This window comes from Psammomys obesus, unplaced genomic scaffold (assembly GCF_907164565.1).
Source record: "Psammomys obesus unplaced genomic scaffold, mPsaObe1.curated_primary_1811, whole genome shotgun sequence".
In the NCBI taxonomy this organism is placed as follows: domain Eukaryota; kingdom Metazoa; phylum Chordata; class Mammalia; order Rodentia; family Muridae; genus Psammomys; species Psammomys obesus.
In genome coordinates this window covers 10,275,865-10,291,758 of record NW_026585644.1, presented here as the reverse complement: position 1 = coordinate 10,291,758, position 15,894 = coordinate 10,275,865, and the positions used below count along the sequence as shown (strand labels likewise).

General features: G+C 40.8%; 1 protein-coding gene across 1 annotated transcript; it reads left to right on the top strand.

The window, feature by feature from the left end:
• Window positions 1-13,940: 13,940 nt before the first annotated feature.
• Window positions 13,941-14,512, top strand: Ferd3l (Fer3 like bHLH transcription factor). Its single transcript, XM_055625060.1, has one exon. It carries the CDS (start codon window positions 13,941-13,943, stop codon window positions 14,442-14,444), a length of 504 nt encoding a protein of 167 aa, XP_055481035.1. The 3' UTR covers window positions 14,445-14,512.
• Window positions 14,513-15,894: the final 1,382 nt, after the last annotated feature.

Here is a 15,894-nt window from a genome sequence, read left to right as displayed (position 1 = left end):
TGTGTGTGTGTGTGTGTGTGTGTGTGTGTGTGTGTGTGTGTGTTGTGTGTTTATCTATGTATATGCATGGTCATGTCTGTGTGGGTGGCTGAAGACATATGTGATACGCATGCATATGGCTGTGTCTGAGGTTGATACTGGGTGTCTTCCTGTAACATTCTCTACCTTATGTGGAGAGGCAGAGTCTCTTGCTGAACTCGGAGATCATTATTTAGGCTTGTCCTGCAGCTAGTTTGCTCTCTGGATTCCCTGAGTCCTTCTCCCAAAGGCAAGCCTCCTCATGCACCCAGCATTTATGTGGGCACCAGAGAGATGAGCTGTAGTCTTCATAATTGTAGCAAGCCCTTTGCCAATGAGCCATCTCTGTATGCCAAACCTACAATCTTAAAAATGTATGTTTATACTTACACCAAATTGTTTCTGCCATTTTCAGTGTGTCCAACATCTTATAACTTGTCATTTAAAACGAAAGAAAGAAAGAAAATTGACTATACAATTAGCATTGCAGCACCAGAGCATCTGTAACAGGCTTAAAGTGGAGGTAAAGGATTGTAATTAACCAAACCAATCCATAATAATCATCCCTGGAGCTACTTCAAAGTCCACTAGCAGAATCAAATCAGGAGACAAGAATCTTCAATATAAGTAGAAAAAAATGTACTCAATTTTGAAGCTTTGGGAGGTGAGGAGAGAGATAAACTAGAAAGACATAAACACAAACACAAATAAAAAGCAGGATATTCCAGAGCAGTTGCATTGATCCAGCTATGCCTGGGTGAGATCCTTACTTTTAAAGAATCTTTGAGTTAACAGCAGATGGAGGAGTCAGGGTAGATCTTTAAAAATAATAACAATAACAAGTTATTTGGATCTTAGAATTACATTAAACTACAAAGGAATGTATGGAAAGAGGTCACATTCTAAGGTGCAGAAAACAGAAGGCTATCAAAGGGCTTGAAGAAATATGATGACACTACAGCTAATGTAACTTGAAAGGAGTAAGAGAGAACTTATCTTAAAACTTGGAATTTTCTTGTAGTGTATAGCATGCTTGTGAATGTGTACCTGAAGGTGACCATTTTTTCAGGACCTACAGACACAAACAGCAATATTTGCTCCATGATAATGGTCTTCATGCATGATGCTAGCCAATATGGAGATGCTATAAACCTCAAATGATAGCTATGCAGAACAACAAAGAGGTTAAAGACAGTGGGAGAATAACAAAACAAAACAAACAAACAAACAACAACAAAACCTGTCTAAGATAGTGATTCAAAACACAGGAAAATGGTTAAGAAGTCTTTCACTTCAAAGTTGTTGGTACTGGTAGAGCATCATTTTTCAGTTTAAGTAAATCACTTAAGCTTAGAAGAAATAATACAGGATAGAGAATCCAAAAAATCTAAATGATACCCTTGGTATCAATACTTAAGCTTATTTAATAATTTTTAAAATTCACACTTATGTTGGATAAACCTGATGCAATATTCTTAACTGAAGAAGATGATAGTTTCCAAAGAAAGTGTTAATAAAATTCAAGATATAAATTTCATAGGGCTTCCAAAATAGTTGAAGAATTATTATGCAAGGAAAGGACTTCCCTTATCAGTGGACTTGGAGATGTGGGAGGGAAGGTGAGATTGAGAGGGAATGAGGGAGGGGGGCTACAGCTGGGATACAAAGTGAATAAAGTGTAATTAACATAAAAAGTAAAATAAAATAATTTTTTTTTAAAAAAAAGAAAATGAGGACACATGTTTAAGGAAGCAGTATTGTGGAACAAACCCAGAGTTGCGGTTGAATCCTGACCCGACTGCATTCGAAGTCTGACTTGAAAAATGAGGAAATATGTGACTCTTCTGCATTATACTGAGATGTTAAATAAGATAATGCACATTATACACACGTAGAAGATATCAAGTCATTAGTAACTGTTACAGCCATTACTATTGTGCTGGTCATGGGTAGGTCTTAAAGAGAAGAAAGTATAATTCATCAACTATAATTCAGATTACAGCTTCCAAAAATCTATTTATTTAATGCCTCAAATTTACTTAATGCCTGTGAAGTGTTGGTGAATCATCTTAAAATCAAAATGATAATTCATAATCCCCTCAAGCTGAAACATCTTTGCCCACCATCTCCAACAGACATTTTATCACATGCACGATATTTAGCAGGGACTAACTGATCCCACAAATGGCCTAGGACAAGGTCCTTTCTATCAGCCATTTATGGAGGCATCAACTCCCCAAATCTCATTTACTAACTCAGTCTGAACATTCCTAGCTACAAATGTGTCTGCTCAGATACCAAAGAATAAATTTAAAAACGCTGGGGAGTTTGGGACAACAGGATGGTAATGTTATGAAAGATGAGAGGAAAGATGCAGAATTGAAGCAGGAGAGGCTTGAGACCATAAAACCATAATCTGAAATCTATGAAAGGAAATAGAGGTGAGATCAGGATGAGTTGGGAAGACCCTCAGTCTGTCATGCCATGCAGAGTGGAAAGAAAACAAATCTCAGCATAAGGCATGGAGAATTGTCTGTACAAGTTCCTCACTGGCAGAAAAGACCAGGTCCTAGTACTCTGCTACTCTAGGAACATAGCAAAGACCATTGCTTTGGCTTGTATGGTATATGGACTTCAGGTAACTGCCATAGAAATAGCTTAATGCAATCATTGCATCTGGAAAAAAAAAAAAAAAAAAAGGAACCCAAGCCATGGAATTCCATGGCCAATGTTTGGACTTCATACCCCAAAGAAGGAACCTGAAAGTTAACAAAATAAGGGAATTAAGGAAAAGGAAACAGAGGAAAGAGAGTACTAATGAGGTTAGGATAGAAAGGAACCACCTTATCTATTACAGAATGATCCTCTGGTGATCTGTGATTATCAAGAGACTTAAAGGATGTGACGAAATGATCTGTGTGAGGATCTGAGGAAACATTATTGTGGCAAGATATGGAAAGGTACTGAGGTGGATGAACCAGCCTGGCCACAAGAGTGAAGAAGGAAAATAATGAGTGCTTATAAGTAGCATGGAAACTTAGCATCCAACGTGATAAGCACTTATCCAGTGTCTATTTGGCTATCTAATAACCATACTAAATTGATGATGTTCAAAGCTGACCTTGTCTTTGCCCTCTCTCAAGTTGCTCCTTTCTGAGAATCCCAAACTTGAGATCATCTTTGACTCCTCATCTTTACCCCATATCCATCCATCAGCAAATCAGGTTGTGTTTTCTTTAGACTATAGCCATTCACTGTCACTATAAATCTTAACAGCCTGAGCTGCTAGGGCAGCTCAGCAGGAGGTTTCCTTACTGCTTCTGTCTTGTTGAGAGCTTATTCTGTATACATTTGCTTTGGGGGGGGGGCACTCCAAAGTACCCATGCATTCCATCTTGCTTACTGTCAAACTCAAAGTCCTTAAATGACAAGAACACCTGCCATAGAACAATGTTATCCTGTCTGTCACCACAACAAGCTCATTTCCTTTCACTTTTCCTTCTTCCTCTTCTTTCTGAGGCAGTACGTTCCATGATATTACTCAAACATCCAAGTCAGCCTGACACCTTGCTTTCTTTGATATATCCGTTCTCTCTGCCAAAATCATTGCTCCAGTGAACCAAGTTTCTTCTTGCCTTCAAGTATTTACTCAAATCATATCCTTTTCTTTAATAACCTTTTAGGAGTAGTGTCTTAGAGTTTCCATTGTTGTGAAGAGACGCCATGACCAAGGCAACCCTTATAAAAGACATTTAATTGGGGCTGGCTTACAGTTTCAGAGGTTTAGTCCAGTATTGTCACGGTGAGAAGCATGGCAGCCTCCAGGCAGATGACATGGTGCCAGAGGAGCCTAGAGTTCTACATCTTGATTACCAGGTACCCAGGAGGAGTCTGGATTCCACACTGGGTGGAGCTTGAGCATAAGAGACCTCAAAGTCTGCCCCAGCAGTGACACACCTTCTCCGACAAGACCACACCTACTCCATCAAGACCACACCTTCTGAAAGTGCCACTCCCTAAGAGCCAAGCATTCAAACACTTGCACGTACGAGGGCCAAACCTATTCAAACCAGCACATGTAGTAACTTGCCCCCCACTTTCCAGTATTCCCTACCAATCCTTCCATCCTGAATAATATCTTGCATAGCTCTTCTCACTACTACATGGAATATTTTTATTAAGTTTCTTCTCTTGCTTAATGGGTCACACCAAATGTTAGGATCTGTGCCATGAGGAATCCAGCATACCATCAGATTCAATAAATCTTTTAAATGTATACTGTATTATTAAGTATACTACATAATACATTTAGACGACAATTGGATAATATGTTACCTGTTTGGTATTATATCAATAAAGTATTATGTTAATATACAACTGACCATAATATTTTTAAGTTCTACTTTTTATTAAGCAGCTATATCTTCAAACACATTAGGTTAAAGCAAAAGAAACTGTGCAAATTTTTCGCTCAAAGAGAATTGGGAGGTTTTGTATGTTTTAACTTAATTCTAATATTTTTCTTTATCATAAATAGTATAATAGTAAAAGCCCTTTACAAAATTACACAGTGTTTAATCTACAAATCTACAAAAAAAATATTTCACTTTAAGGATGAACATAAGAGCCATAAATTTTATTACAAAGGAAAGTCACTATTAAAAATAATGTTTAAAAATACAGTATAGGAAATGAGAAAAATGGAAATTATTTGAAAGTACTAGTTTATAGCAACCTGGGGATATTTTTTTCCCTTCACACCTCTCTAATTTCCACATTTTCAAAAAGTGAAGAATTTGGATAGGGTTCAATCAATAACTAAGTGCTAATATAGTTCAAAGTTTGGAAAACAGATTTATCCCAAAAGCTAACGGAAATAGATTTAGTGCATGAGAAGAAAAGCCTGAGGCAAATAATGTAAGAACTTATTTGAGGCCATTTTCAAATGATTCATTACAAAGATGTCAGAAGCCCATCTGTTTAATTTTCGTCAGTTTCTCCTGCTGCTTTTGTTTGTTGGTTTGGTGCTAGTTGGAAGCAGAGCACTTTCAAAGGTATGAAATGTTCTAGAAGTGGACTGTTCCCAGCCTATTCTGTATTGGGGAGGTTCGGCTCTACCCAGTAGAAAAACTGGGTCCTGGTCTCCTGTTATTTTATCCTCCCCTGGGGCAAGTGTCAGCAAACTCCTACCTAAGCTGCAGGCCCCCTGACACTCACTTTCATACATAAAGCACTGTAAAGCACCTTAATGTATATTCCACTGAGGCTTCCGTGCATTACAGTGGCAGAGTTAAGACACTGTGACAGAGACTGCCCAGCCAGCAGAGCAAGTATACACTATCTGGTCCTTTTCAGGATGTTTCCACACTCCCATAAAGTCAAGTTCCATCCAGAAGGCTAATTCTAGCTCAGCAAGACGCCCACACCCTGTCTGGAGACAGAGAAAAAATGCAAAGGCCAAGTGGGGAGAACCTGTAGAATCACTTCCATGCCATGGCTCCTCCTTATCTTCTACTGACATAAAATGTCAGGAGCCAGAAATGGGATGACCTCAGGCATGCAGATGAGTCCATTCCTAGAATGCAGAAGCTGTAGTGGACCCTGGGGAAAATGAGCAACTTTTACCATGATTAACTACAGGGAAATCAGGGTGGTGTTGGTGGAAAGGGTAATCCTTGGCAACAGTTGCCTATATCCCTAAGATTAGACAAACTAGACAGTGAGAATTTTGGCATCAGGAAGCAATTCACAAAGTAAAATCTTGCTGTACAACTTAGTCGACTTCTTTCTGACTCCCAGTTATCTGAAAGACGGCCAGAACTTTGTAATGCTATAGCAGTCTAAAGAGAAAATCCTTAGACTCTGCCTTTGTAGTAAGTAGCTGAAAAATGGGTGTGCATCACTCCTGTGCTGTTTCCTCTTCTTAGGTTTTGTGACACCTTCAAAAGTCTCAAAGACAGAAACTAGGAATTCATTGTGCTCTTCCTCTAAGCTACTCTCTTTTTCATGCTAACACCCTTGATTGTCCCACGATCCATTCATATTTCTAACTTCCTTATCTTAACAAGTGTACATGTTAGTTATGTCATAGAATGCAAACACAGGTTGATTTCAGGATGAGAGAAAGCAAACCATAGCTCAGGATCCAGACCTAGGCCGCCGTTTTATTTTGTATGCAAAGATATAGAGAATTCATTTGTGTTGAGTACCTTTATGTGACTATAACATAATGCCTGAGGCAACTAACTTATACCAAATAATGGTTTAGAGAATTCTAGTGAGGCTGTACATTACAAAAGGGAACAAATGATAGAACAAGTTTGCCCATCTCATGACCAACAATGAAAAACAGAGAGAGAGAGAGAGAGATGCAGGCCCTTATTAATCCACTTCAAAGCCATATACCTCATGACCTGAAACTTTCTGTAAGGGTGCACCTCTTAAAATTTCTGCCACTTTTCAGAAGTACCAAGCTGAAGTGGGCCCTGAAGCATGTGGGCTCTTGGGAGTTTTGCAGGTCCAGACCACAGCTGGTGCATCTGCGTTTGTCTGCACCCATGCTTCCATGCTACGTGGTAGCAAAAAGAGACTGTGTGACATGGAAGAACATACATCCTTCCCCACTGAAGAAAAAGCTTGCCAATGCGTGAACATCAGCACTATAAGGAATCTTTACTGTGATCTGAAACCCCCCTCCCATTTGAGTACAAACATGACTCTTTTATCCCAAAGTACAGAATGAATTTTCTTTCCCACTTTTGCTTAGAGCTTCAGATGAAATAAAAGAACATCTAGATAGTTAAGAAATACTCTAATTAAATAGATAAGATTAATAAGAATGATCTCGTCTATAAAGGGTGTCATTCCTTGTGGATACCTAGTTAAAAGTAGAGAAATGTGGACCACTCCCTCTATTACCTATACAGCTCCCAAATCATGGCAAGATTATTGGTTCAACGTATGAGGCTTTTTTGAAAGATGGAAACAAAAAGTAAGCTTTTAGGAAAAATGCAGTACTTCATGATACTGGAAAATGTCAGGGTTTTTTTTAACATAGGCTAAGGAAGGTCAAAGAGTTAAAAATGATAAATTGGCCTATGTTGAAAATAACTTCTTTCACAAGAAATTTATACTCATTTGCTTATTTCGCAGTGCACTACACAGCTACAATAATAAAAACAATGTGGTGATAACGTAAAGATGAGTGCTGGTAGCAGAAAAGCAATCTTCAAAAGAACAGAATATTTAAATTCAGAGTATATGAAGGGATCTTCGCTTTACATGTTCAAAATAAAACAATTTCTGTTTTCAAAGTGCATTTTCTGTATAGAACATGTTTCAAAGCTCACAGTCTATAGGCTACACTGTGAAAATGTGTTTTTTTTCCAGTTATGCTCTTGGAAGAAAAAAGAAATGAGGAAGTGAAGCAAGCCAATTCAATAGAGAGAGGACTTTGATGTTTCCCATAAGGAGACACTCAAGCAACCAACAAATACATGAACAGGAACTTAGCAGCTCTAACCCACAGCAAATGACAAGACTAATCCCTCATAAGGTGCCAACTGTCAGTATGGTAATACCTGACCTCAGGCTGAGGTGGGAGAGTCCAAATTTTCAGACCAGCCTAGGCTACGCAGAGGATAGTGGGACACTATCCGTAAACACTACAAATGCCAAATAAACAAACAACAGCAAAACCTATGACCTCACAACTTCATTTGGGGTGCTACTAATACCAAGGCAAGGAGAAACTGGTGAGAATGTACAGTGATCAGAGTCTTAGTGTTGTATCCCTAAACACTTAAAACATTAAAGCTGAAAAAACAACATGAAAGCTGTGTGGGAAAGAAGACACTTATTACACAACAAGAAAAACAGGCAGGAAGATAGAAGCACCATATTATAACTAGTTCCTCTTATGAATGTATGTCCAGAAGAATTCAAAGCAGAGTCTCAAAGAGAATTTTGGCTAGCTGTGTGCAAACACTATCATTCAGAATAGCTGAAACTTGTAGATATTTAAACATCCATCCACAGATAAGAAAAATGTGATCTAAGTATACTATGAACTAGAGCTCTGCCTTAGAAAGAAAGGAAATGTTGATGTATGACACAGTATGGAGGTCCCTTGAGGACACTGTGCCAAATGAAATCTACCATTAATTAACAGAGAAGGCCAAACTCAGTATGATCCCAGTTACATGAGGTATCTGTTAATGGGTGCAAGTCACTGCCTGCTGAAAGTTGGGCCAATTAACTCAAGAAACAAGAGCTGGGACCAGGAACACAACTCCATTTGGAAACTCTGGCTGAAAAATAACATGGAAAACTCCCATTTAAAGAGTGTCTTTTGCAATTTGGAATAATGCTACCTCAAGATCCAGCTATACCACTTTAAGGCATATATCCAGAATATGCTCAAGGATACAACAAGGACATTCATCAACAGTGTATATAGCAGCTTTATTCATAATAGACAGAATCTGGAAACTACCCAGATTTCCCTCAATTGAGGAATGGATACATAAATTGTGGTACATTTATACAATGGAATATTACTCAGCAATTAAAAAGAAGGAAATTATGAAGATTGCAGACAAATGGTAGGAACTAGAAAAGACTGTCCTGTATGAGGTATCCCAGAAGCAGAAAGACACACATCGTATATACTCACTTATAAGTGGAGATTAGACATATACTATAGGATAAACATACTAAAATCTGTACACCTAAAGAAGGTAAGCAAGAAGGAGGACTCTGGGTAAGATGAACAATCTTCATTCAGAAAGGCAAATGGGATAGGCCTCAAAAGATTGAGAAAACAGGTAACAGGACAGAAGCTTACCACAGAGAGCCTGTGAAAGACTCCACCCAGCAGGGTATTAAAGCAGATGCTGAGACTCATAGCCAAACTTTGGGCAGAGTGCAGGGAATCTTATGAAAGAAGGGGGAGATAGAAAGGCCTGGAAGGGACAGGAGCTCCACAATGAGAGCAACAGAACAAAAATATCTGAGCCCAGGGATCTGTTCTGAGACTGATACTCTCACTAAGGACCATGCAAGGAGATAACCTAGAACCCCTGCACGGTTGAAGTCCATGGCAGCTCAGGGTCCAAGTGGGTTCTCTAGTAATGGGGACAGGGACTCTCTCTGACATGAACTCAGTGGCTGGTTCTTTGATCACCTCCCCCTGATGGGGGAGGGGGGGCGCAGCCTTGTCAGGCCACAAAGGAAGACAATGAAGCCAATCCTGATGAGACCTGATAGGCTGGGGTCAGATGGAAAGGGAGTAGAACCTCCCCTATCAGTGGAATGGGGGAGGGGCACTGAAAGGAAAGAAGAAGGGAGGTTGGGATTGAAAAGGGATGGGGGAGGGGGCTACAGCTGGGATACAAAGTGAATAAATTGTAATAAATAAAAAGTTAATTAAAAAAAAAAACAGAAAAAGAGTGTCTTTGTGGGAAGCTAATTTAGTCACGATTTACACAGGAGACCAACAATCCCAGCCCAGTGAGTCTCAGCCACAGGTGGAGAAGACCAAATGATGTACACCTGATCCCAGCAATCCAATCACCCAAGGCTTCTCATCTGAAACTTTGGAGAACAAAGATCCTTGTCTGCTTGGGAGATTCTTTTTTCTGAGTGTTTTGTCAAGGTGCTCACAACAAATGGCCTATGGCAGTAGCTGCCACGGGCCTCCTAGCTGATCATCAAGCTCACAGGGAGGAAAAAAACACAGGTCTGGATGCCACAAAACACAAGATTCCAGTGAAGTTAATAGGAAGTCAGTCTGCTCTCTGCTCAGCATCTTACCTGGAGCTAAGTTAACCTCAGAAGACAAACACTCATATTCAGATGAGTCACTAGTGGTTAGATTCAGGCACAAGATTGCAGGAGAAGATTTTCAGCATGTTTGTGATGTTCTGTGCGCTTTGAGTACTTCCAACACAGGTGCCTTTGTTTGGTAAAATAGTCCCAACCAACTGTACTGTTTGGGACTCTCTCTTACACTGTCTCGAACTTCAGTAAGTAAGTATGTTTTCATGAGTATGTTCACTTCCTAAAAATTAATTAACATACACATGTATAATTCATTCATTCTAAGGCATGTGTTATAAACTTCCAAACAAGCTTACAGAAAAATATAACTAGAAAAAATACGTAAACATCTATACATGTCCATCTATAAATGAGTCATGGCCACAGCAATATGTATTTGAAATTGAGTTCAAGGAGGGCACAAAACCGTTCTGTATGACAGCCAGGAGGAACAGCTTTTAGGACATTCTCCCTGGGATCATAACAAATGTTTACCTTTGTCATACTCATTGTCATTTGACCATTTATCACTTGCTTCAGCTTGAGAATATAAGGGAAGGAATAGAAAAAGGGGCAAAGCGAATTTTTAGCAGTTTGAAAGAACTCTGTATTTTCCTTAGCTTTTGAAAATTTTTTTTTAATCTACACTTTTTTTCTTACCCTCTATACCCCTTGAGAACTATTGTTCAAGTTAGCTTGGTCTCTTGAATTTTGCTTTGATTCTGAATTTACAAAAAATATTATTAATAAAATGTTTCCTGGAGAGGCTCAATAGAAATAAGGTATACTAACAAACAAGACTGACTCATTTTCATGTTGACTTCTGAAGGATTCTGAGTAAAGTTTCTGGAAATTCTTATAGATTTCCAAAACTTAAGCTCCACCCCCTTAGAACTCAACCCCATCCATTTAGACTCCTTTCAGCAATAGCAGGTTTCTTTTCATTTAATTTTTAACTTATTTTGAAGTCTAGACATAAAAGAGAATTATTTTTTTCCTGTGAGATGAACTATTTTTAAATCACTTACATTTTTACTATTTCAATCTACTGTGCAGATTCACTGTTGGTTTGGTAGCCACAAAGTCTTTAAAAGTATTTCAATGTAAGTAGGAAAACTGCATTTTGTTTATTTGTATACTTTATAGTTGTAGATAAAAAATAGTCATTATAATAGATTTCTAATATGTTGGGCACTAATATTGGCAGTAAGATTAGAGCCTCACAAGATAAATTATTGTGTCACAAACCAAGGGTTTAACTTGAGATTGTTTTGATAAAATTAAAAAAAGTATATTTTAACTGTTGCTTTAAATATGTATTTATTAAGACTTGGCTTTATAAATTTTCAGCCTTTTAATACAAACGTTCAATCCATTGTTGGATGTTTGATGATTTTTGAATTATTCATTTCCTTGACTAAAAAGATTTAGTGCAAAAACAAGCAAAAAAAAAATGTCTCTTTCGAGTTGCATCACAGCTCTGGATCTCTGTTTCACCAAATTTAAATTAAATTTTCTATTGTGTTTTCTTTCACTGTGTAGTCTGTTTTTGCTATGGAACTGATTCTTAATTGGTTCATATATGCTTAGTGTTAAAAAACTCATAGACGATAAAGGATCAACCACAAATTTTGCACAAATATTTAATGACATGTTTAAACAAAACAGGGATCAGAAGAAAATAGTTGTCAATACAAAATTCATTTCTCTCATTTACAGGTTTCTTAACCATTGTTGATATTTCTATGCTTCCTTCTTGTCCTTGTCCTCATTCTCCTCCCCTCCTTCTTCTCCTCCTCCTCTTCCTCTTTCTCTTCTTCTACCTCCTCTTGCTCCTCCTGCTCCTCCTGCTCCTGCTTCTGTGTCTCATGTATCCCTAACTGGCATCCAACTCACTATGTAGCTGAGGATGATCTTGAACTTCTAACCCTCCTGCTTCTGCCTCTTGTATGCTAGGATTATAGTTTCACAGCATCAGATCAGTTTATCTGATCCTGGGATGGAGCCCAGAGCTCCCTACATACTAGAGAAGCTCTCCACCAACTGAGATAAACACTTTGCTTGATTTTTTTCCTTTCCAGTCATTTTTTTGTAGGAATAAACCAAATAGGTAATCACAACAACAACAACAAAAAAACCCACAAAAATCCTTTTCTGATTAGCACATCTCAGGACAAACTTACAATTCTTACCAGATTTATCCCAATATCACTAAAGAAATTAAGAGTAAGCACAAAAAAGGGTAGAGGAAAATCTATTAAAGAAAGACACCTTGAAGAGGAGCCTGGATCTGGAAATCAAAGCAAAAAAAAAAAAAATCAAGATTATACTGCATCATAAAAAAAATACAAGTTATTTTGACTTAAGGCCATAAAACTTGGGAACTCTGATGGAGCACCATGTAGTAATTCTGTGTATGTGTGTACTGTCTAGCATTTAAACAACAATAAAAACGTTATCTCTTTAGGCATTTATTTGCTTCCTAGTATTGAAAATGCAAGATATTTTTTTCTTTAATATTATTGTCTTCTATTCTCACCCTGCTATGCACACTAGAAATCCTTGCTTACACAGTGGGAGGTGAGGTAGAGGGAAGAGAACTGAGCTTGTAGGAGAAGGCGCTGTTGGGAGCTGTCCAATGTACCGACTAAGCTTACTTTTTAAAGGGAACTGATGTCTTTCCTAATTCTCCCTGAAATCAGAAAATCTTCCTTTACGTGTGTTCTTCTATTTCTTCTGGCCTACTCTAGAAACTATTTTTCAACGTTTGTTGTTTGTCTCTGGGGTATATTTACAGATCTTTACTATGGGTAATAAACCATAGCCATCAGTAAACCAAAAAGATGAAAAATGGACTTTTTGTGGGAAAATTTGGAACATACAAAAATCAGTGACATTTCTTAGTATACCAATTTTAGGGTCTCTTCTATTTCTGTGGACAGCTACTAAATTTCCCCGAAGCGTAATTCAGTAAGGTATCTCCCTCTTAAAGTTGACTGCGGCATACAAACGAAACTGGGGTAGATCAAAGTGTCGGGATTTTTCTTTGTTAGTGAACGAACACTTGATTGGCAATTTAAAGCTAAAGAGCATTTTTTTTTTTCCAAAGGAGGCTAGTGGGGTCGACAGGAAGGGTGTTGCTTTGTCCCCTACGGGGTGACTACACCGTAAAGAGCTTATGCAATAAATGTTCCGAGTCTCCATTTTTTTTTTATAATTTTTAATTTCATTATCACTGTAACGTTTTCCCTCAAATGCAACCCTCCACGGTAGAGGGTAAGATCAGAGAGAGTAAAGTCGAGTTCTTTCAATTGTGAGTCTGATTGTGTCCAAGCCGGCTTCAGAAGTCAGGATCTGTAACCAGGCAGTGAGTTGTTTGCGATGTCCTAGAAGGAGAAAAAATCGCGGGTTCCAACAGAGACCCTGGGGAATGCGATTGGCCCCCCGGTAGCCATGCTTACTTAAGCTAATGGAAGGTCTTTCCTTTCAGCAGCCGCTGCACTGGGATACCAGACAAACAGTTGCCCTCGACCCCTGGCAGGAAGGGCCCCTCTTCTGGACATCATTAAAAGCGCATGCACTTGTTTCACATCCATTGGCAAATGGCCGCAAGATTCAGGACTCCCACCCTGAAGCCAAGGAGAAGCCACTGCGGTGGAAAGATTTTTGGCTTTGATGATCCAGATCGAAATTAAAGACCTACATGGAATAAGGAACCAGGAAAGCGTTAGTTGGATACAGGGGTAAGACCAGAGACCCCCGCCACCACAGCTACTACCAAAGCACAGCAGGTAAGAACTGGAGGTTGCTGCCAAGGAGGAGCTGCCCCGCGTGGTGCAGCAAGGGGAAAAACTTAACAAACCAAAAGCCTGTCGCCTAGAGCCTCCCACAAGTGCGCAAGCTTGTCACTTTCTATCAGTTTACAGAAGAGGGACATTGCTTTAGCCTTCCCTCTCGCTGCGGATCATCCTTCCGGCTTGGTTATAAATGCTAATGTATCCTAGCGTTTGGTGACGACGCCTCAAAAGAGTGAAGGCAACTGAGGAGCCGCTTCCGCAGCTATGTCCTTCGCGCAAGAAAAGCGATGAGACAGACGCTGAGCGATGGCCACCTATCCAGAGAGCTGCCTGGATGCTACCGTGCTGAACTTCGTTGACCTCTCTCTGGCCTCTCCCAGACACCCTCTTCTCTGCGACTTCCCACCCGGGGTCCCCTTTGGGGACCGAACCCTGGGATTCGGAGAGGGAAGACCCAGGAGGCTGTCGCGGTTTGAGGAAAGAGACCAGGAAGTAGAGGGGGGAGAAGTGGACTACGAGGACCCCGAGGAGGAGGAAGAGGACGGCGAGGGGCGCGGCCGAGTAGCATCCTTGCTGGGACGCCCCAAAAGGAAGAGAGTCATCACTTACGCCCAGCGGCAGGCCGCCAACATCCGCGAGAGGAAGAGGATGTTCAACCTGAACGAGGCCTTCGACCAGCTGCGCAGGAAGGTGCCCACCTTCGCTTACGAGAAGAGGCTGTCCAGGATCGAGACCCTCCGCTTGGCCATCGTGTACATTTCCTTCATGACGGAGCTGCTGCAGAGCAACGAAGAAAAGGAGGCCCGCTGAGCGGGGGAAGGGCAGAGCGGGTCGAAAAGACCCTCCCCCTTGCTTGGCGAGGGGGAGGGACATCTCAAAAGCGGGGGGGGGGGGGGACCGCTGGCCTTCTGAGCCTGAGCTTGAGATGGTAAAACCCCCCCGCTCGTGGCAGCTCTGCGGTGACTATATTGGGGATCAAGCACAAAGGGGTCCAGCTGGGCCAACGGGGAGTCCTAGAGCCTAGAAGCTAGAGCTTCTCGCGTGGAGCCCCGAGACACTGGTCCTCTCCTCCAAGACCTTTGTAAGCTTCTCTGTGCTCTGTGCTCTCCTCCCGTCTCCTTTCAAATGCAGAAGTAATAAAGCAGAACCTTTTCTCTCTCGCAAGACTCCTCGCTGCCCCGTTGCCATCTCCAGCAGGGGCGCCCCTGTGTGTAGCCAGGGCGGGTGAGCCCACGTCAAACAGAGACCCGGACCCCGGCCTCGGTTCAACTGTCTCTGGGTTCCGAAGGCTCTGCTTGGGCTCGGTCCTCTCAGACTAGTTAAGGGGAGCAAAGAGGACAGAGGACGTGACTGAAGCCGAGGCACAGTCAGGGGACTAACTCACAAAATGCGACCTCTGAGAGTGCTGGGTCTCCCTCCACCATGGCTTCCTCGCCCTGACCCTGATTGCGGTGACCCTCGATTGCTCCTAAGTGCGCCCCTATCTTGTTCTGAGGCATAATGCCTCAGAGTGAAAAGCAGTCCATTCAGTGAAAAAAAAAAAAAAAAAAAAATCGTCATTCTGCCTTTTGCCCAGGACTGAACTCAGTCTCTGCGGCTCCGGCTCAGGGAGGGAGGGGCGGAGGGGGAGAAGGGCTGCTCCCGCCCCGCGCACTTCCCACACTCCCCATTCTCTCTGGGGCCTTGGGATCAGCGCTTCTAGCAGTTGCCTGGGGGAAAGAGCTGGTATCTCTTAATAAGCTGTGACCCGGCGCGCCTGTAAAACCGTCTCAAACAGTGGGTAGAAAGTTATCTTTCAGTCTTAAGCCATCTAGGAAGGCAAAAAGCAAAAAAAAAAAAAAGGATGTTTTCTGGTGCTTTGAAAATGTCTGCATGAAGGTGAAGTCGAAGCCGGTTCTTTCGGGAAGCTACCTTCCTCTGTTATTCCCGGTTTCTGGTTTCTTCTTTCTGAGTTACATGGTAGCACCTGAAGCTGGGTCTTTGGAAGAGATGTGGTTAATGGAGGAAAGGAAATGAGCTGGAGCACGTAATTGCCAATCCATTCACTCCAGTGATAAATCCTAAAGAAGAAATGCTTGATTTGCCCCTAGTTGTGCACTTGCAAAACGACGTCATAGTGAGATTGCACAACCGCAATGTTCTGTCATACTCGAATGATAACTATTACATAGGAATAAAAATGATGTGTGCTCATCATAAAAAGACTGAAATGTAAAAACTTAAAAATGAAATGAACACTTAAGTAAGCCCCCACTGCTAA

Bases quoted from the DNA above. Each gene is read 5' to 3' on its own strand.
- Ferd3l (XM_055625060.1), top strand. From the start codon at position 13,941: ATGGCCACCTATCCAGAGAGCTGCCTGGATGCTACCGTGCTGAACTTC.